The 23,123-nt window shown below is 36.2% G+C and overlaps 1 protein-coding gene across 15 annotated transcripts in view; it reads right to left on the reverse strand.

The window, feature by feature from the left end:
* Window positions 1-23,123, reverse strand: part of LOC137190750 (NLR family CARD domain-containing protein 3-like) — a 71,976-nt gene that overhangs the window by 45,826 nt on the left and 3,027 nt on the right. For 2 of the 15 annotated variants that reach the window (XM_067600356.1, XM_067600351.1), the window contains exons 1-6: window positions 7,087-7,336; window positions 5,531-5,591; window positions 4,855-4,905; window positions 4,652-4,755; window positions 4,185-4,304; window positions 1,651-1,788 (exon numbers count right to left, since the gene is read on the reverse strand). The exons of 3 other annotated variants lie outside the window; for them this stretch is intronic. In XM_067600356.1, coding sequence (XP_067456457.1) covers window positions 1,651-1,788; window positions 4,185-4,285 — 239 coding nt within the window. In that variant the 5' untranslated portion in view covers window positions 4,286-4,304; window positions 4,652-4,755; window positions 4,855-4,905; window positions 5,531-5,591; window positions 7,087-7,336. Of the gene's footprint in view, window positions 1-162; window positions 389-624; window positions 671-1,650; window positions 1,789-4,184; window positions 4,319-4,651; window positions 4,756-4,854; window positions 4,906-5,530; window positions 5,592-7,086; window positions 7,339-13,665; window positions 16,006-16,717; window positions 16,765-17,330; window positions 17,505-17,594; window positions 17,769-19,020; window positions 19,195-19,291; window positions 21,078-21,656; window positions 21,883-22,102; window positions 22,149-22,575; window positions 22,714-23,123 lie in introns of those variants that run through there. 10 more of the 15 variants (XM_067600354.1, XM_067600346.1, XM_067600366.1 and 7 more) reach the window with 9 other exon arrangements.

Consider the following 23,123-nt stretch of genomic DNA (forward strand, 5'->3'; position numbering starts at 1 on the left):
ACCCTGAATGGGAGCATCAAATTTCATGAAAATTTATCTGATAGGTGTGGAGATGTTTCACACTGGACCAAAGTTAATAAATGGATGAATTGGTACAAAAACTTAATGTATTACATTTATTGAACATCAGCTGTTGTAGTAAGATAACATGAAGTCTCTTACTTTGCTCAAGTGTGTGAGCATGTTCCTCCTCGTTCATCTTCCTCAAAACATGGAGGGCAATCTTCAGAGCTGCTTCATTTGTTTCATCATCAGACTCAACCAGTGGATCAGGGAGTTCCTCCTCCTGCTCGTCTTCCTCAAACAGTCCTTCATGTTTTGTAGAAAGGACCTTCTTATGTGCTTTCACAGCTTGCTTTAGAAAGGCCATGGCTTTGGATTCAAACACCTGACAAATACAATGTTTTTTATTGACCTATAAGATTTTTTGAATATATACTACATCCCCAAAGGGAACATGATATAGACATTACACACCACTGTTTTATTTTAGAATTATGTTAATGCAATGACACTAGACATAGCTACGCTAATGACTTAGAAAAACATAATAATAAACAAAAAAATATTCATAATGTATTTTTATTTCATTATTAGTTCATTGATATATACAGTATTGCCCACCTTTAGTGTGTCTGGGTTCTGCTGAAAGCTTGATGCCGTCTGGCTGCTGAAAAAAAACATATAGTCCTCATAGTAGCATAACATTTTCAAATCAACCAACCAAGTTGTCTGTTTTGTCAGATATGATTTATATTCTACCTACTCCACTGTGAACCTAATTAAATTCATCTTTATCCTTTAATCTTAAAAATTCCATCCATTCAGTAGCCTTTGTTGCTGAAGTTGTTCACATCGTCCACTCACATATTTCAGATCTGATTCAGCTCCAACATGTACTGATATATTTGAGACTTTTATATTTTGAGGAAAGAAGGAGAAAAATAAGTGAAATTTAACTACTGTAGTTTGTTTAGATAGTCTTCAGAGCCAGAGGAAGCTTCCTAAGGCTGGCCAGTCAGAACAGAGTGGGCCCATCAGGAGGGGGGCCTTAAAGAGACAGGAGCTAAAACGGCCTGTGTCAGACAGAGGCTGAACTGAGGGGCTGCATAAAGGACCAGTATAAGATAAATAGTTTTCAGTTTTTAACTGTAAATCCTGCAAAGATATTCCAGTAGAGCCCCAGAATATAAATATAGACTTGGAAAAGTGCATGATACGTCCCCTTTAGTGCTTTGCACTATGTCTCCTGAATACATCATCTTCATCAAGAGGAAAAAAACACTTGTTCTGGATCCACAAAATATATTGTATCTTGTGAATCTCATGGATTGTAATGACTTTTACTTGTAGAGGCATCCACTTCTGCAATACATAACTCGATGGATATTAAAACTAACCATGGTACAATTCATCATATCTCCCTACATGCCAATGACAATCTCTATTTTATTAAGTTGGTTTTCCCTCCAATATGTATTAGATCATTAAAGATCTAACAGTAATACATCTCTAAAGATTATTATTAATGATACATATACAATAAAACTGAATATTAGAATCTTTTTATTCTGGTGTCAGTTTGATGGCCAGTGGTATAAAATCTTGCCCTTTGTAATCATGACCATCTGACAGCATTGATAATCTTACCTTGTTCCTGAAGCTCTGGGTTCAGTGCTGAAGTCTGGAGGATATTCTCTGGAGCTATCACTCTTAGCAGACATAAAACTGATTGTTGAAGATGCTGATCCACTCTCAGATTTCCTCATCTTCTTGGCTTCAGTGGCTCTGAAGAAGATCAATAATAACATAGATTACAACCAATGTTTTTGCAGCAGTAACACAACCACAATCTCATACAGTTTTGCTGTCATAGAAATACATAATCTCATACAGACTTGTGTTGGCACTGAAAAATGCAGCTGCTCAGTGTCAAGTCTAGTAAAGACCTTAATCTTTCTCATTTGATGACTGTAGTAGAAACCAGACACATAATACAGACAGATTAATAAGTCAAGCTACAGAATTTGGGATGTGCCAGACAGGGATATTAAACATGGTTAAAGGATAAGGCTGGCAATTTTATATATTTTTCTTCTTGTCAACAAATCTCATGTTTGGATCCAAACCAACAATTAACTGATCTACTAACAAGTATTGTGTGTGTGTATCAAAGCCTGATATATCTTATTCCTCTGTGTCGTAGACCTCTGTTGTTGTCCAAAAACTATTAAAAACATATCAATGAGCCACAGCACTGCACTGGGTGACATGTTCCTTCATCATGAAGAGTTTGGTCATGTTAATTTGTTTAGAAACGGCTCCAAAGACTAATAACAGTGATCATGTGTTCAGTCTCTGGAGAGTTGTTCTGTGTAAGGCAGCATGTGTGTTACTGAGCATGTGCAGAAACATGGTTCCGCTGACTGTGACTGACAGCTATAGACAGACACACCACAGACAGTTACTCTGCTGAGATTTAGTCTGTTAAACCTCTGTTCAGTCCCCTCCTGCTCTCTGTGATCACTTATACTGTGTTTTAATGCAGCTGAAATCACAACATAGTTGGTCTCATTTACATATTTTTCTGGTTCTGTTGTCAGGACTACTTGTTAACCAGCAATCATTCCCAAGCTGCTGCGCTGTGGTGCTAAAATTATTGTTATATAATTACGACATCTAACAAAATCAACATGAATCCAGGTTAATGAAACCACTATTTAATTTTTAATTTTAATTTAAGATGAACGATCAAAGAGAGGGTTAGAGACAACAAAGACCTTCTACCACACAGTCCCCAAACTTGAGCTTATGAGTCCCCAAACAGCTTATGTCTCTGTTTTGCAAAAGCTCAGTTTTCCCTGAAAACGCTGTGTGTTTCCATCCACCTGTTTATATTATTGTGAACAGTTTTGTGGATAAGAATCAAATGTAAACAGACTTAGTGAATAAATGATACTATTATCTATGCCTAGTCTATAAAATGTTAAATGGTTTAGCCTCTCCTCCACTATGTGACTTTGTGAACACTCGCTCAGTAAGGTCTATTAGATCCTCCAGAATATCCTCTATACAAGACTGTACCAGACCATTTCATCACACTGCATTTGGGCAGTCAGCTTTCTCTGTGAAAGCCACAACTCAGTGGAACGTCCTACACGATGATATGAAGAACTGTAGTTCAATCAATACATTCAAGGCCAAATTAAAAAATCTTCTAAAGACCAATCAGCTGTGTGACCACTGAGTCTAAACTCCATCTATGGTCTTCTCATTAGCACAGGTAATCTTGCTTTTAATTTGAAAAGCTTTGTATTTTGTATTTTGTATGGTGTATTCTGTGTGTTTTTTGCTTTGCACGGCTTGTTGTTGTGTTGTTGTATGTTTTGATTGTGGGGGACTACAGATGCAAATTAGCTTTGAGCTAATTTCAGTGCAGTGCATCTTTAATGTTTAAAACTGCACACTGTTCTAATCAATAAATAAATACAATCAATTAATAAGCGTCACTGGAGAGCTGAAAACATTAGATCTGTGTGGAGCAATGAGGAGACTGTAACCCTCCTCACATCAATATATTGAAACTAACAGACATGTCATATTTCTATCATGTTTTCCACATAGTTTTCCATCGTTTGAGCTTCGCCTGCTGCTCTTTTAATGACATCTCATTGGGTCCTCTTCTTCTTCAGTAGTTTAATGGCACTGACTGGAGAATTAGAGCCACCTGCTGTTTATCTCTTAATATTTACACAACAGTAGTGGATGGAAACAAACACTATATTGAATTTACATTTCCAGATTTTCTTGAAATTTGGTTAAAATTTGTGCTACATATGGATGGAAACCCAGCTACTGAAACACCAAGTTCAAATTTTAGGATAGGACACACTCTGGAAATGGTTTCGGAAAAGCTCAGTTTCTATGGGGAGAAAAAACACCAATATAGTCTGGACAGAGGGCTGAAACACAGAGAAAAATATGCATTTATAAATTTATCCAGCTTGGTGTGCATACCAGGCCTTTAGTCTTTAAATGACATTTAAAAAGAAATTCAGACTCCTCAGCTGTGTTATAGCACCTTCTGATTTCCACTCAAGTTGATGATTTATGTTTTTCAACAAAACAAAAACATTATTTGCTCAATTTTACTATCATGGTCTTCAAGACAACTCCTACTGTACCTTTGTTGTTGTTTGCGTTTCATGCTGAAGTCTGGAGGATATTCTCTGGAGCAATCACTCTGAGCAGATTCTGATCCAGCTTCAGATCCACATTCATTCATCTTCAGGCCTTCAGCAAGTCTATAGAAAGATCACTGCAGTCTACATCAAGCTTGACTAAGATCTCATAAGGATTTTGTGTCTGTGTTGCTTTCAACACAGACAGCTTCACTAAAAAACAGAATTACATATTACAAACATTACTTTCCTAATACTGTAACATTAGTAAGTTATTTATAACTTGAAAAACTAAATTGTGGAATAAAACACTTTAATAAACCCTCCATATGATAGTGTAGGCAGCTGTTTTCATCAAAAGAGATCTGATAAACTCACTGTTCACGACCTGCTGCAGCAAATAGACACAGTTAAGAGACTAACTGGTATATAAAGTGAAACATGAAGCAGTTAAAGAGACTTAAACTTACATTTATCAGGCAGAAACAGGAATCTAATGAGATGGATAATGTTGCTTCATGTCTGCAGGATGTGGAAGTCAGATGTTTGGAAATAACATCACCAGCTGCTTTTCCTGTTTGAAGAAACAGTTTAAAGTTTAAACATTTATATCTGGATTTCCTTATTTTCTTTATCCTGCAGTGTATTTTTCTACTGAATGTGATGGATATACCTGTCTTTGTTTCCTCTTGTTTGGCTCTTTCAGCTTGGTCTCTCTCCTTACCTGTACATACACATTTAGTTTTATTAATGTTCGTCTTTTATCATGACATATTGATTGTACAAAGTAAGAAATAACCACGACCACCTGAACACCTTTTCAGACTTAATGTGCTGACCAAGAGCAACCAAACAAGCAGTGGAGGTAATATGCAGCACCAAAGACAAACAGTTGGCTCTTTTCCAGAGTGTTTGATTCACATTATTTGTCATGTGAGTGACACTTGCAGAACAAAAGATAGAGTGTCTTAAACTAGGGCTGCAACTAACGATTATTTTCATTATTGATTAATCTGCTGATTATTTTCTTGATTAGTTATGTCCACAAAGTACTGAAAAATGCCTGTTATAATTTCCCAGAGTCAAAAGTGACATCTTTGTTTTTGTTCCATCAACAGCCCCGAGAACAAAGATAATCAGTCTACTCTCATGTAACAAAGAAAGCATCAAATCATCACATCTGAGAAGCTAAAACCAGCAAATATTTGGCATTTTTGCTTTAAAAAGAACTAAAATGATTAATTTTCTGTTGATTAACTCATCCTTGCAGCTCAGTCCTAAAACATGCCCAGTAATGAGAATGAAAAATAAAATTAAAAAAATTGTAGAGAACAGAACATTGCACTTACTTTTGTTAAGGTTGCAGAGTACCTTGACATAGTGTCCGATGATTTGAGAGGAGTAAAAAACCTGTGGATGTAAATAAACATGAAAGGACATGGCATACATACATGACATATGGTGAAACTGAAATAAAGAAGTGAAGATTGTGTTGCAAGTGAAATGTCTGCATGAGAAAAATAAAAGTACATAAGTATTATGAGCTTGATGTAGTTAAAGTATTGCAGTAAAAGTACATAAGTATTATGAGCTTGATGTAGTTAAAGTATTGCAGTAAAAGTAGTGGTTTGGTCCCTCTGACTGATATATTATTATATATGACATCATTAGATTATTAATAGTGAAGCATCAGTGTTAGAGCAGCATGTTACTGTTGTAGCTGCTGGAGGTGGAGCTAGTTTACACTACTTTATATACAGTTAGCTAGTTTAGTCCAGTGGTTCCCAACCTAGGGGTCGGGCCCCTCCAAAGGGTCAGCAGATAAATCTGAGGGGTGGTGAGATGATTAATGGGAGAGGAAAGAAGAAAAAACAAAGTTCTGATACACAAATCTGTTTTCAGTTTTTGGACTTTTTCTCTAATCTTTGATTTTTGCTGAAATATTGGATCATTTGAACATTTATTGAAATGAAAGCATGTGAGAAGTTTAGAGGGAAAAATCACTATTTGGTGGAGCTGTTAACAACTCATAGACATGTGAAATGTGACCCCGACTACACACTGCTTTTTGTAAGACGTCAAAAGCCAAAAAGGTTGGAAACCACTGGTTTCATCTTTAACAATGTGTTGTATTTTAAAGCTTGTTATATTATCCATTGTGTCAAATATTCATCTGAAAAGTAACTAAAGCTGTCAAATAAATGTAGTGGAGTAGAAAGTACAATATTTCCCTCTGAAATGTAGAAAGTAGCATCACATGGAAATACTTGAGTAAAGTACAAGTACCTAAAAAACAGTATATGCTCATCAGTATATGGTTTTCTGTTTATTCTTTTGCTGTTGTATTTTGTCACTAGATGGCACTGCATAATCATGTCTCCCACACCCCCCAAAATAATGACGCAGTTCTTTAAATATGCAGTTTAAGATTATCGGTGCTGTTTACAAACTAGTCGAGTATTAAACCTGAACATACAGACTATATCTATCTATCTATCTATCTATCTATCTATCTATATATCTATCTATCTATCTATCTATCTATATATATATATACACTGTGGATAAACTGTCCGTGTTGATTTTAATGTATTTTGCACTTTTGCATAATGCACCTAAGGACGTTTGAGGGAGAGGAAATTAAATTACTTCTTCTAATCATCAACATTATCAAACTATTCAACATAAACTTGTTTTATCGTCTGGTCTGCAGAAAGCACAACAATAATATAATGTTTAATTTAAATGTTAAATGAGCTCTTCTGTTTGCTTTGTCTCATCTCTCCCTCTAAGGTCTAAACTGTGTATTCCCCACAAACAACGTCACAACGACGCGTTTTATTTGTTTTTTGAATGTAAAATCTATTTTTCTAGCCAGAGATTCGTTAATGTTAAAGAAACTTACCGCTCAGTGCAACCGTCGTACCCCCCACTCCACAAGTCAGTTTAAGTTTCGTTATAAACAACATTAAAAATACTTTCACTTTCTGCAGATAACTATCAGCGATGCACCAACCCCGCTTACATAAACATAAATAAACTTTAACATTAGAGATCTGATACTTTATGATAAATAATTTGCTGTATTTGCATCTGAACTAACTGTTCTTCTCCTGCCATGACTTTGATATTCAGCTTCCCTTTTTAGAAGAATGTGAACTCCAGGAAATAGCGTATTATACGTATATGTATATAATATACGTATACCGTATAATTGTGATGACTGGCGGTGATAAAATATTGAATAATTAGTAATTAGTAACATGTAGTAATTAAATATGCTGTTGTAAATGTTAACGGTGTGTGTTAAACCAGCAGACAGGTGTCCATATGAACAGTAATGTAATCATTCCTCCTGTTCATACTGGATATTAAAAGATCCTTCAAATGTGCTTTCAATGGAAGTGATGGAGGCCAAAATCCACAGTGTGTCCACACAGTCATTTAAAAGTTGATGTGAAGCTTCTATTCAGCTTCAGCAGTCTGAGTTAGTCATATCAAGTGGATATCTGACACATTTACAGTCTTTTTAGTATCAAATTCCCTCTTTGTGTTTCCCTGTTGAGCTGCAGGTGGAAGTATAGTAACAAAAAGAGGAACTTTGGCACTAAAAAGACTGTAACGTTGAAAGATATCTACTTGATTTGACTCATTTGGACGCTGAAGCTTCATATTAGCTTCAGATAAACTTTGAAATACATTTTTGCACAGAATATTTATATTTAATAATCTTCAATTTAGATCTCAACTGAGACAAACTGAGAAAAATCATAAAAGCAACAAATAAAACTGAACTTTATGTTTCAGCAAAAACTCAAAGCAGATTTGCAACTACTTATAGTTAAATCTATATTATTTTCTTACTTCTATAAAAATGTGGATTAAGTTGAGTTCTATATTCAAGGCTGTCACTTCTTGCCCGGACTTTGGGTGTTTTTTGGTCTTTTTATGTTCTTGTGTTCTTTGGGGTCTCCTGGTTTGCACTTCTGTTTAGTATTTGGTTCATAAGGGTTTTCTTGTATGATTTGGATGATGGGTTTAGAGGACTGCATCATTAGTTTGTTGGGTTGTGTGCTTGGGTTTGTGTTCGTGGTTGGTTTTGGATGGGTTGGTGTACGTGGCGTTGAGTTTGTTTTCTGGGTTTTTGTTCTGTTTCCCTTGTGTGTTCATGTACTCCTCCACACCTGCCCTGCATTTGGAATCGTTAGCCCTGCCCTGCTCCCTGTGTTTCCTCAGCCAATCAGCTCCCTGTATGTTCACTCCCCTCTCTTGAGTTCTCCACCCATCTCCCCACCTGCACCTCATCTTCTTGTTAGTTCAGTTTCTTTTTAAGTTCTGGTTTTCTGTTCAGTCCTTGTTGGATCGTTTTGTGTTGTTTCATCTGCTAGTTCTGTTCAGCTCTGTTTGCCTGTTCATGACCATCCACTATTAAAGGAGATTTTTTCATCATATCTGCATTCCGGCCTCTGTGTTTGGGTCCACTCCTGCTTCCCCACCTGACAGAAGGCGTCTGTTTTGATTTGTGAAAAGTGTCAAAACAAGAAAAGGAAAATGATCTCATGTTGTAGACTTGAAATGGTTGTTAATCAAAAATAGTTTTAGCTAATTAAAAAGCCAGAAGTTGTGAGTTAAAAGCAAAGATCAGATTTGGCAAACTGTGTTTTAAATTGATTGATGAATCATCGTACATGTAAGAAATTCAATGTTTTCCACTTGTTTTGAAATTTATTTTTTTTGCAAATCAAACTTTGCTTTGGACTCGACTGAATGAAAAAAGCTTTTCAGTCATTCCTGCTGAAGTTTGTCCCTCGTGAAGTTTTGCAGTGATTCACGTCGACTTTATTCTTCAGATCTTCATGTGATGAGCTGTGAGGAAACATTTAAAGAAGCATGAAGAAAAACCAACAAAATATTATTCTGAATAACTGCAGTAATGTAAGAAAGCTTTACAGCTCTCCTAATCAACCTCAGTGTGGATGATTATGGATATAATCTTTTAACATTTTAGATATGTAGATGTAATATTGTTTTTTTATGTCAACTGAGAATATTTTTATAAATAATCAGGCTACAACTCATTATTTGAACTATTGTTTAATCCACAGATTATTTTCTAGATTAAATCAATTCATCATTTGGTTTATAAAATGTCAGCAAACTGTATGAAAATGTGCATCACAAGTTTCCAGATACTCAAATTATGCCATTGTCTGTTTGAACTCCTTCCATCTGGCAGATGTTATAAACCTTCTACGCCCACATCTCCAGACCAAGAAATAGCTTTTTATCCAGAGCTGTAACTGTTCTGAATCACTAAATACCCTTCATAACCTGTCTGACGGTTACTGTTATATACTGTTATATACTGCTATATACTGTTCATACTGTTCATACTGTTATATACTGTTATATACTGCTATATACTGTTCATACTGTTCATACTGTTATATACTGTTATATACTGTTATATACTGCTATATACTGTAAATACTGTTATATACTGTTATACTGTTATATACTGTTATATACTGCTATATACTGTTCATACTGTTCATACTGTTATATACTGTTATATACTGTTATATACTGTTCATACTGTTCATACTGTTATATACTGTTATATACTGTTATATACTGCTATATACTGTTCATACTGTTCATACTGTTATATACTGTTATATACTGTTATATACTGCTATATACTGTAAATACTGTTACATACTGTTATACTGTTATATACTGTTATATACTGCTATATACTGTTCATACTGTTATATACTGTTACATACTGTTATATACTGTTACATACTGTTATATACTGTTAAATACTGTTATATACTGTTCATACTGTTCATACTGTTATATACTGTTACATACTGTTATATACTGTTCATACTGTTCATACTGTTATATACTGTTAAATACTGTTATATACTGTTCATACTGTTCATACTGTTATATACTGTTATATACTGTTACATACTGTTATATACTGTTAAATACTGTTACATACTGTTATATACTGTTACATACTGTTATATACTGTTAAATACTGTTCATACTGTTATATACTGTTATATACTGTTATATACTGTTACATACTGTTATATACTGTTAAATACTGTTATATACTGTTAAATACTGTTCATACTGTTATATACTGTTATATACTGTTCATACTGTTATATACTGTTAAATACTGTTCATACTGTTATATACTGTTGCTGTATTGCACATCCACTACTTACTACTGCTGGTCACTGTTCATACTGTATCACTTTATTGCTATTTTATCTTATTTTTTGTTCTATGTTCACCTTATTTATTGTTATTTATAGCATAGATACAGAAGTCTCACACTTAATCTTGTTGTACTTGTACAATGACAATAAAGATATTCTATTCTAATGGCTGCAGCTCTAATGCTGATGTTAACCTTAAGCTCAAAGCACCACTGTGTACAGCCTCACAGAGCTGTTAACATGGCTGTAAAAGGCTGAATATGTTTGCGTGTGGTAAATATGTTAAAGAAGCAAAGAGGAAGTTTAAATAGTACAAATAGATACCATCAGGTCAGTAGCAGAAATGAGGTCAGCAGCCTGTGGTGTGATATCGTTTGCCAAAGTATCACAGATGCAAAAAGAGGTGTTTAAAATATCCTGCTAAAGGTGTCGATGCATCAAAGCAGCTCTTATGCTCAACAGTGAAAACCTGAACTATAAAATACAGCAGCTGTAATGTTGTTTGTGTGTCTGTGTATAGCTGCAACTACTAATATTTTTTCTTACCGGTTAATCTGAAAATAGTGTTAATCACTTAATCAATTAAAAGTCGAAAAATAGTGAAAAAATGTCCACTGCAAGTTCCTCAAGTCTTGTTCATTTGACCAAGAGTCCCAAAAATATTTAGTTACAATAACAAAAAAAATTAGGGCCCATAGAAAGATCCTGCATCATGTCCTTCATTACTGATGCCAACGAATCAAACATCAGAACAGCTCAAAGCTCAAAGTGATGAACTGCTGAAGAGGAAACAAGCTGCAGTGAACAAGTTCACTTTGACCTCGTCTTGCTTAAATTCTGTATTACATCTATTAGTGGCTCATATCTCTTATATATTCTCTCTCTTATAACTTCTCTATCTCATATTAAATATATCAAACAGTGAGTTTTCAGCTGTCATTGTCAGCATTATTACAACATCCAGAATCCTTTTTCAGACAGTGAAAAACAGCTAAATGTCCTAATCTGAAAGAATGTGGATGCAGCAGTATATCCACACAATTCAGCATCATCAGATTAAATGATGATCTGTTAGAAAACTGTCTCTGCTTGAGATCCTTCTTCTTCATGTTTAATCTACAGCGGCTGTTTAGTTTCACTCTGTGTTGTTGACATCCTCCCTTCCGCATTATTTCCTGTTCACTGTTGCCGAAGGGCGTTTCCACAGCAACAGCAAGTTAAATTTAACCTCTTTGATACCACATAGAATGTAAATTAAAACCTATTTCACAGTAAAAGTATGAAAGATCAATAAAAACCATCAGGGATGATAAGGACTAGAATTATTAACCAAGTGCAATATGAGATGTCAAAATATATATATTTATTTCACAGAGTTAAAGTCATCTTTATTGGCCAACTATGTTTACACATACAAGGAATTTGACTCCTAATTTGTAGGTACAGTATATCACAATCATTCCCAATAATATAACTAATGACTTATTAATCATGACCTGGTTGTGGATAAGCAGCAGAAAAACAATGTATGAATTGATGATAGATTAACTAATCAAATAAACAACTAATTCATTTAAGGTCAGAGGTCTGGAACAACAGGATTGGGGATTTTCCAGACAGGTTTTGCTGAAATCACATTAAAAAAACCTGCAGATACTCATCATGTGCAGGAAGCATCATCAAGCAATCTGTGATTTTTAACGACATCTGCTGGATGAACCAGAAATTGCATTTTCCTCAATTAGACCTTTTCTACAGATATCTGAAAGTACAAACAGAAACACAGGAGAGAAACTAAACTTCAAACCACAGAGATTCAGTTTCTACCAAAGTACCGAGAGTCTCCAAACACAGCTGGTTTGAGGGGGAGAAGCGGTGAGAAGGAGGGTCATGATGGGTCGGCTGCAGCCGGCGAGACGTCAAACCGCTTGGAGGCTTGAGGTTGTTGTTATAGTTATTGTTGTTGTTGGTGTTTCTCTGTGTCTCTCCCTCTTCTTTCTTTCTCTGTCAACCCAACCAGTCGAGGCAGATGTCGTCCACCTAGAGTCCGGTTCTGTTTGAGGTTTCTTCCTGTTAAAGAAACAGGCGCGACTGTGTGTAAACTGGAAGTGGAAACGTGACATGGTTTGACTCTGTGTGACCAAAAGTGTCGATGGAAAAACCCTGAATTTGTCTCCACCTGCTGTCAACAGTGTCGGTCTACAGAGAGCAGATGTCAGTCCTTGTTTTGATTCCCATCATATTACTGCATCAAATACAGCCTGACAACTGGACTTACTGTAACTCTTTTCATGCTCTGTACTGAAGGGATCTAAATGTATTATTTTCTTTATCAATTAATCTCTTGTTTTTCTAACTGATGGTTTAGTCAATAAAATATAAAAAAAAAAGTTTCATCAAACGTCCAAAATTCAAAAGATATCAGTTTAAAATAATAAGCTTTACTTTAAGTGCCTATATTTAGCATTAATGAGCAGCATATAAACAATGAATATTAATTAACACAATTTAATGTTTATAACACACTATAATGTAGTTATAACCAGATATAAAGACATTATTTTAAGTGTTCATTATTATTACAGTATTTGTCAACAATTATAACTTCTATGAAGACATATTTTGTATTATTACAACAGTGTTTTACTATATTGTTTCATTATCTGTTTTTATTCAGCAGTTATGAAGTTATAACTGTTGACAAACACATTAATAAACACATCTGCTTATAACTTCATTATAGAGTTACCTAGAGTAACATTTAATAGACTGAAACCAGAGGATGTTCTGCATTTTTGCATTGATAAATAACTTCAATGATTTACTGATTGTCAAAATAACAACTGTAGATCATTTTCTCTGCAGTTGTTATTTAGTTAGTTGTTTCATACCAAAATATTAACACTTATTTCACAAATATATAAACCAGAAAATTATGCACCAAAACTCAGCAACCCTAAAAATAACAGACTGATAAATATAGAGGATTGCACTAATGTTTAACTGCTGTACCTAAACGCACGGCGTGATTTAGCCAAGTAGGACGTGATCCTGGATCAACATTGCGATCAACCAATCACAGACCTCTGACATCATCAGTGTACTGTTTCTGTGCTTCTCTCAAAATTTCTTTGTGGCTCCAGAGACAGTTGTGCTTCTTTTCTTCAGAGTTAAGCTAAGTTTTCCTAATTGAATTTATCAATTTATTAATTTATTAATAGTCAGAAAACTGAACAAAATCCTTAACTGCATGTCTTTAATATTTAATATTTATCTCTCGATAAGAATCACAGATGTTTGTGTGAAAAAAGGAGGGAAAATGTGTGTCATCACAGATCTTTGTGTGACTCACAATGGTAAACAAGTCAAGGATAAGTCTGATGTATTTTTAATTGTTTATTTTTTTGTTACTGTCAGCATGGCCTCTATGAAAAGAGCAAAAATGAGTTTCTCTTATGAATAAGTATGGTTTAACTAGCCATCAACAGGAGTAGTTCACATCATAAGTTGTTTCCAGAAAAACTACAATGTTCGTGTTCATTTTATTGATGAATTATTCTGACCACAGCAAAATTAGGGCTCTTTTATTATCTTTACCCTTTATTGTTAGTGAACAATATACTAGCTAACCCTGTAATTTAAAATTAACTTAATTAATTTACTAAGTACAATATCAATAAATATGCAGCTTTTCTTCCTTTCATGTCATTGTAAATTAAATATCTTTGGGGATTTTTTTGTTCTGTTGGTCAGACCAAATATAAAATATGAAAACATGACTTTTGATGAATATTTGTCATTTTGTGAAGGATTTGAAAATTATTACTTTAGCGCCATCAAGTGGTGTTGCAGTGTTACAGAAACGGATGCTGCTTTACCCCTTTATGAAGTGATCCTGTGTAATTGAAACTGCAATTTTTAGCTTCATTAAAGATAGAAATATACATAGAAAAATATTACCAGTATATTACATAATTATGTGAAATAATATTGAAACATTTTTAAAATGTTTATGGTTAATGGCTGAGCTGTCAATATGTTTTAATAGATTAGAATGTAAATCACTTAAGTTCAGGCTAAAAATGTAAATAAAGAAATATATGCGTACAGTGGAAAATGTCAGAGGTAGGCTATAACACAGGGATGTCCTTTGTTGCCCTTCATCTTCTTAGCTTTAAAATGCTTTTCAAAAAAGGATGAAAAAGGATTTTTAAATAACTGAATGTATGTTACGTATAAGTATATATTGGTTTTATATGTTACAGATAAAAAAGAATAGAAACAAGACTAAATTTACAATAGGTCACATATCCCTCTCTCCCCTTTTTCAATCTGCCTCTCAGTAACAAATAGTTAACTCAATTAATAATTCAATGAAGCAATAAAGTAAAAAAAACTCTGATGCAAGTTATAAACTGTACATGCTATAGAACATGATTAACATATCAGTGACCCTGCAGGATGCCGTCTGAATTAAGACTTAAAACAAGTTGCAGTATGAAGATGACACACAGAAAAGTCCAATATACATATACACTGATTACAAAAGATATTTTATACAATTAATGCTGCAGTATCAACAAAGTAAAGTCTGCTGTGCATAACTAAAAATACACATGATGCAAAGTTAACAAAGTGCTGTTATATGTGACAAGTTATGATCTTCTCTCCACTGTAACGGTACGTCTGGTGTCTTATAAGTCCATGTGATCCCGGTACTTATATGTGCATGACACAAAAATAACTAACTAAAAAATAACTAACTAGCTTATTTTGAATCCACACTGCCATGCTATCATCAGCATACTAATATGTCAAGGAAAAAGTCAAGAGATCACCAAAGTCAGTTCATTGTCTGGGAACCTTGAATGTCTGCATAATTTGAATATGTAAAATATATGTGTATATGTATCTGTATGAATGGCTAAAAACAGATTTCTGGGACATGCCTCGAACAGCAGGCACACCTAAAAGTGATCATTGTGATTGTTTGAATGTTAGTATGAACAATGACTAATCAAGTCTTTTCTTCTGTTTAAGCTGTTTCACTTAACACAGCCTCACTGAGGAGCCCTTACCCCACACTCTGAAAACTGGGTAGAGCGGTTTGGTGAATTTGGTGTGGAAGGTGTGCAGGTGTGTCAGTGATCCTTCAGTAGACACTCTGTAGAAGGACAGGATGCCAGCCTCCCAGTCCAGATACACCGCCAGTCTGCGAGAACCAGCCAGAGGGACATGAAGGACGATGCTCTTGTAGTTATGATGCACTCGGTAGCCAGGAGCAGAGCAGTGCAGACCCCATGATATCTCATTGTATCCCATCACACAGTCTTGGTCTGGACCTTTGCGACGGATGTCCTTGTAGGTCACTCCGATCCCAGCCCAGTTCCCCTCCCACTCCACCTCCCAGTAGCAGCGGCCCTTCAGGCCCTGTTGGAACAGGACTTGGAACGAGAAGTTGAACCTGTCTGGGTGGTCAGGATACGGCTGCTCCTCTTGGCCCTGGCTAACTTTTCGGTTCCCGTCAGAGAGGATGAGGAGTTTGTGGGCTGTGTTTGGATCCACTGTGAGCTCACATGCATCTGATGGCAGGAAGAAGTCAAGCAGTTAGACATTTATACTGACAGTTTATACCACCGCCACTGAAAATACTTACTACTCAATGGCTGGCAGGCATCCATGCACCAGGAAACATCAAACACAGCTCCAGTCAACAATGTAATCACTGTTTAAATCAGTGCTTGAGGTATTAAACTGCAGGTATCCATCACTACAGTACTAATGCTTCATGTTCTGTTAATTCACTGGTAAAACTAACATAACCATGGATTAGACTGATAGGAAATGCTTAAAAACATGATGAATATTTAAAAACAGCCTCATTTTTCTGAGGAAAATTGCTTCATGTGTTAAGACAAAGCAGCAGCAACCACATCTTGAGGCCGAAGTACCTTTAAGTGCCAGCGATGGCCGTTAGATGCTCCAACTGACTCCCATTCAAAATGCCTCAATTTCTCTCAAAAAATACTAAGTCAATCATTTTGGTGTCAATCTCTAAGTTCAGACCTTATAATAAGTGTGCTGTTGGTCATTTTGGAAATTATTTCTCTGTTAATAAGATTTAAAGACTTACAGTATAGTCAGTGGTGGGAGAGGTGTTCAGATCTTTTACATAAGTAAAATTACCAGTACAGCAATGTAAAAATACTGCATTACAAGTAAAAGTCCTGTATGAAAACTCCTACTTAAGTAAAAGTACAACAGATTTTTGACTAATAGAAAATCCAAACTTACATTGTTTCAGTCCTCTTTTAAACCAGTGTTCTGCATTGTGGTCGACTCTGTGGAGCAGATAGAAACGATGATTAAAGCTTCTCTGAAGGTTTTTCAAACTTCTTAATTTGACTCATGAAAACGTCACAGCAGTAAAAAACAACACTAAACACTACAGTTGAGGCTGAAGGCATTCGCTTTTGGAGATATTTAGTCATAAATCAAAGTACTGGACAAGTGGAAATTTTGACTTGATGATGGTGAACCAGATTTCATGGCAATTCATCCAATAGTTGATGGTGGTGCTAGCATAAAAAAAAAAATCAGTGGTTCATCATAATCAGTAGGATACATCCTCTGGGAACAATGAATGTCTATACAAATGCATGAATGCCAATCCATTTAATAGTTGTTGAGATATTTCACAGGATAAGTGAAGACTTTTGCCTGTTGGTGGCGGTAAAGAGAAAGTCTTTGGATCACCAAGGTTATTTTTGAATGTTTTCTCTGAGGATCATGAATGTCTGTACAAAATTTCATCTTAATCCATCCAATACTTGTTCAGACAGCAGTCTAGATCAAAGTGGTGGACCGACTGACTGGCTGAAAACAACCATCAAACTGTTTTCTTTACCTCAGTTTGGTAAATTCACATCGTCCTTCCTCCAGAGCTTCAGAGATGAGCTTCACTCCACTTTCTCCAAGGTGATTGTAGCTCAAGTCCAGCTCTCTCAGGTGGGACGGGTTGGACTTCACAGCCGAGGCCAAGAAACCACAACCTTTCTCTGTGATGTTACAGAACGACAACCTGTGACAGAGTGACAGAATCCACCTTTAACAGCTGGTTGTTACCCTTCATAACTATTAAAGTTGCATTAATAGTTGCTTGAAATGATACCTGATGGTTTCCAGTTTACAGCCCGCATTTCCCAGTCCGGTGCAGAGCAGTTGAACTCCTGAGTCTCTGATGTCGTTGTCAATCAGGTCGAGCTCTCTGAGAGGTGATGAAGGACAAATCAGGACTGAAGCCAGGTTCTCACAGCATCTCTGGGTGAGACCGCATCGGTTCAACCTGAAGGGACAAACAATGCAAAATAAAGAAATCAAATGCAAAGATACAAAAAACTACCACATTAAAATGATCACATAGCTAAATCACACCTGTCAAAAACTGAACATTATAAGCTTTACAATGGCCACACTTGTTTCAGGGTTCTTGTATTGGATTGTATTACACTGTCAAGTCTTCATTATCATTCTTTATTATTTTGCACATTAATAGTAAAATGTGGTAGAGAGTATAAAAGTCAACAAGTAAATGTATATGAGATATTGAAAACTTGGTTGTTGTGTCAAAACAAAAAGTCAAATGTTGTCCTGTCTCATACTAAAACCTTAAGCAAAAGTAAAGTAAATTATTGAAAAAAGAATCTGAATGACACACTTTTGCTTTTTGTATCAAGTTTGCTGTACTTTTTATTTTTTGTTTCTGTTCAAGTTTTATGTAGTCGAACACAACCACCTTTAGATTGAGTGAAAAAGCTACACAGTAGCACAATATTGCAAGAAAGAACTGCACTAGTGCAAGACAAAGAGTCTACAGCCCCGTCAGCAGCTCTGTACTTCATCTCAGAATCTTTCAAATAAATGATTGTACTGGAGATATGAGTGAGCAGCATTCCCATTTTTTCTTTGACATCTGCCTGGAAGTCAGCATCTCACAAGAACAGGTGTGTTTTCCTTCAGTTCAACATGATGATGCTTTGTAGGTAATGTTTACCTGGTTACTTTCATAGTTAAGTGTGTTAGCATGCTGTCATTTACTAAGTAGCACTAAAAACAAAGTGATGAAACCTAATGAGAATGTCATTAGTTTTGCAGGTTTTTTTTGTCATACACCAACATATTGGACAAATGAAATTGGATAAATTTATCCTGTGGGGAACATGAATGTCAATTTGGACAAAATTTCAGTCAACCAAATAGTTTGTTCTCATAAAGGTGCTAGATGAAAAGTCAGAGGATCACCAAAGTCACTGGATTCATCCTTTGGAGACCTTGGAAATCTACAAACTTTCATGCTAATGAACACATATTTGCTGAGATATTTCAGTTTGGGCCAAAGTGGTGGTACTGCTGCTACTACAATGAAACCTCTTTGTTAGCCAAATCCAGGGTTCTTGTACCATGACTTTCAAAACATAGTCTAAAATGTGGTTAGTATACTGTAGAGTCTGTCTGTAGTTGCACTGAGTCATCAGATTTTTGAAGACTTCAAAAATCTTTGTTCAGTCACATTTTTGTCAGTTGCAGCTTTGACTCACTTCAGCGTCTTCAGTCTGCAGTGTCGGCTCTTGAGTCCGGTGCAGAGAAGTTCAATTCCTGAGTCTTGTAAGTGGTTGTCACTAAGGTTTAAATGATTCAGCTCATTAGAGTTTGAGCTGAGAGTGGAGGACAGCTCCTTACAGCAGTCTGCAGTGAGATTACAATCATTCAACCTGATAAACAGAAAGACAAAGTCAATTTGTTATTTAAATTTGCAACCTCAATGGATGATTATTAAAAATAAAACTGTGAATGATGAGAGAGACTTGCATTGCTGATTTGGATGCTTTGATGGCTGGTAGGAGCCTCACAAGGCCTTCTTCCGTCCTGGAGTATTTCTTGAGCTGGATTTCCTCTGGCTTCTCTGGTGAGGTCAGCAAGACAAAGACCAGAGCTGCCCACTGAGCTGCAGAGCACTCGTCCATCACTGAGTCTCGGTCTGACTCCATGTAGCTCTGGATCTCCTCCACCAGAGAGTGGTCGTTCAGTTCATTCAGACAGTGGAAGAGATTGATGTACTTCTCTGGATGATGAGTCAGATGACTGATTCTCTCCTTGATGTACTTGATGGTTTCTTCATGACTTTGGGAGTCGCAGGTTTCTACCTGTATCTTCAGGTCTCTGAGCAGAGCCTGACTGGAATCCAGAGAGAGTCCGAGGAGGAAACGCAGGAAGAGATCGAGGTGGCCGTTGTTGCTTTGTAAAGCTCTATCCACTGCAGCTTTGTGCAGTTCAGATACAGGCTTTTTTTGGGTCATTTGTTCAGAGCTGATCATCAGGTTTAAACCAGACACCTTATACATCACATGGACATACAAAGCTGCTAGAAACTCTTGAACTGACAGATGTACAAAGCAGAAGACTTTTTGTTGCATACAGGGCTCTTCCTTGAAGACTTGAGTGAACACTCCTGAGTACACAGATGCTTCTTTGACATCAATTCCACAGTCTCTGAGATCCTCCTCATAGAAGATCAGGTTGCCTTTCTCCAGCTGCTGGAAGGCCAACTTCCCAAGTGACATGATCACCTTGTTATTCCCCTGGGAGTCCAGTTCTTGCTCCTCGCCGTACTTGACATGCTTCTTTGTGGTCTGATGAGCCAGAAAGTGGATGTACATCTGAGTCAAAGTCTTTGGCATTTTTCCTCCACTTGCTTTGGCACACATGTTTCCCAGGACAATAGAAGAAATCCAGCAAAACACCGGCACGTGGCACATGATGTAGAGACTTCTTGCTGACCTTATGTTTGCAATTACTCTTTTGGCCAAGTTTTCATCTTCAATTTTCTTGTGGAAGTACTGCTCCTTCTGTAGGTTGTTGAAGCCTTGTATCTCAGTCACTCGGTCAACATACTCTGGAGGGATGCAGCTGGTGGCAGCAGGTCGGGTAGTTATCCACAGACTGGCTTCTGGTAGCAGGTTACCTGCAATTAGGTTTGTCAGCAGGACATCTACTGAGGCTGCTTGTGTAGCATCACAACATCTCTCATTTCCCTTGAAATTCAGAGGGAGTCTGCACTCGTCGAGACCATCCAATATGAACAGAACTTTGTACATTTTCAGGTCTTTGACTCCAGATTCTTTCAGGTTTGGAGAGAGGTTACACAGGAGCTCCATCAAGCTTTGTTTCTCATTTTTTGACAAATTCAGCTCCCTAAAAGGAACTGAAAACAGGAGCTGGATGTCTTGATTGGCCTTCCCCTCTGACCAGTCCAGCATGAACTTCTGAGTCAGCACTGTTTTACCAATGCCTGCTATCCCCATGGTGAGCACCGTTCTGATTGGTGTTTCTTGTTTGGGTAAAGGCTTGAAGATCTCCTCGCACTTGATCAGAATTTCAGAAGATTTCCGTCTGTTGAACGCCATCTCAATTTGTCTCACTTCATGTTCATTGTTGACACCTCCACTGCCCTCCTCTCTCAGGTAGATCTTTGTGTAAATCTTTCTGAAAGGCACAGGCCATTGCTGTGTACTTATCTCTTCCAACAAGTTCTCATTTTTTGTCTTCACAGAAGATTTTAGTTTCTGTTGGTACATTCCTAGTTCTCCATAATGACCTAACAGCACAGAAATATGTAACATCAATAATAAGCCCAAACTGTTATGTTCCCATAACTCTCCTTATAACTCCAAAACTTGCCTGAGAATCATCATAATTTTAAGTTTTCTTCAGTATCAAAGTAATCCAGTGTTAGTTGTCTGTACATACATGGCTACACTGAAAACAGGAGTTGCTAATAGCTAATTTGGCATACTTTTACTGAGGACGATTTGAAAAAAAAAAAACCTTGCTCAAAACAAATTCAAATTCAAATATTAGCCCGCAAAGATGTTCAGGATATTGGCATGCAAAGTGCATCTAAGGGTGACAGGGACTCAGTCATGAGTTGGACCAATTGAAATTTTGGCCTGTTGGTTGTATTCATTGAAAAAAAAAAAGGATCATTAAAATGTTTATGATTCATCTTCTGGGAACGATGAATGGGAGCACCAAATTTCATGAAAATTTATCTGAGAGGTGTGAAGATGTTTCACACTGGACCAAAGTTAATAAATGGATGAATTGGTACAAAAACTTAATGTATTACATTTATTGAACATCAGCTGTTCTAGTAAGATAACATGGAGTCTCTTACTTTTCTCAAGTGTGTGAGCATGTTCCTCCTCATTCATCTTCCTAAAAACATGGAGGGCAATCTTCAGAGCAGCCTCACTTGTTTCATCATCAAAGTCAACCAGTGGATCAGGGAGTTTGTCCTCCTGCTCGTCTTCCTTAAACAGTCCTTTGTGTTTTGTAGAAAGGACCTTCTTATGTTGTTTCACAGCTTGCTTTAGAAAGGCCACAGCTTCGGATTCAAATACCTGACAAATACAGTGTTTTTTATTAAGCTATAAGATTTTTTATACATACATTATATTCCCCGAGGGAACGTGTTACACAACACTGTTTTATTTTGGAATTATGTTAATGCAATGACATAGCTACCCTAATGACTTAGAAAAATGTAATAATAAACAAAAAAATATTCATTCTGTATTTTTAATTTATTATTAGTTCATTGATATATACAGTATTGCCCACCTCCAGTGTGTCTGGGCTCTGCTGAAAGCTTGATGCCGTCTGGCTGCTGAAAAAAGCATATAGTCCTCATAGTAACATAACATTTTCAAATCAGCCAACCAAGGTAGTCTGTCTTGTCAGATGCGGTAAATTTTCTACCTTCTCCACTATGAAATCAATCGAATTCATCTTTATCCTATTATTCAATACATAACTATGAATATTAAAACTGTAATTATTCTTGGTACAATTCATCACGTCTCCCTACATGTCCAACATTAATCCGCTATTTTATGAATTTAGATTTCCCATTCCAATATATATCAAATAGTTAAAGATATGAGAGTAATACATCCCTACAGATTATTATTACCAATACCAATATAATAAAACTTAATATTAGAACCTTTTCATTCTCATTTCAGTATGACGGCCAGTGGTATAAAATCTTGCTCTTTGCAATCATAACCATCTAACAGCATTGATAATCTTACCTTGTTCCTGAAGCTCTGTGTTCAGTGCTTAAGTCTGGAGGATATTCTCTGGAGCGATCACTCTTAGCAGACATAGATCTGATTATTGAAGACGTTGTTCTACTCTCAGATTTCCTCATCTTCTTGACTTCAGCAGCTCTGAAGTAGATCAGTAACAATGTAGATTACAACCAATGTTTTGGCAGCACTGAATACAACCACAATCTGATACAGTTTTGCTGTAAAATAAATACATAATATCACATCAACACACTGTTGTTGGTGCTGAAAAATGCAACTACTCAGTATAAAGTCGAATAAAGACCTTGATCTTTGTCTTTTGATGACTGTAGTCTAAACCAGACACATAATGCAGACAGATTAATAAATCAAGGTACAGAATCTGGGATGTGCCAATCTGGGAAATTAAATGTGATTAAAAGATAAGGTTGGCAATTTACTATATTTTTATATTATTGTTTAGAAAAAACTCCAAAGACTAATAACAGGGATCATGTTTTGAGTCTCTCAGAGTAGTTCTGTGTAAGGCAGATGCTACTGAGCATGTA

The sequence above is a fragment of the Thunnus thynnus genome, chromosome 10 (assembly GCF_963924715.1).
Source record: "Thunnus thynnus chromosome 10, fThuThy2.1, whole genome shotgun sequence".
Classification (NCBI taxonomy): Eukaryota; Metazoa; Chordata; class Actinopteri; order Scombriformes; family Scombridae; genus Thunnus; species Thunnus thynnus.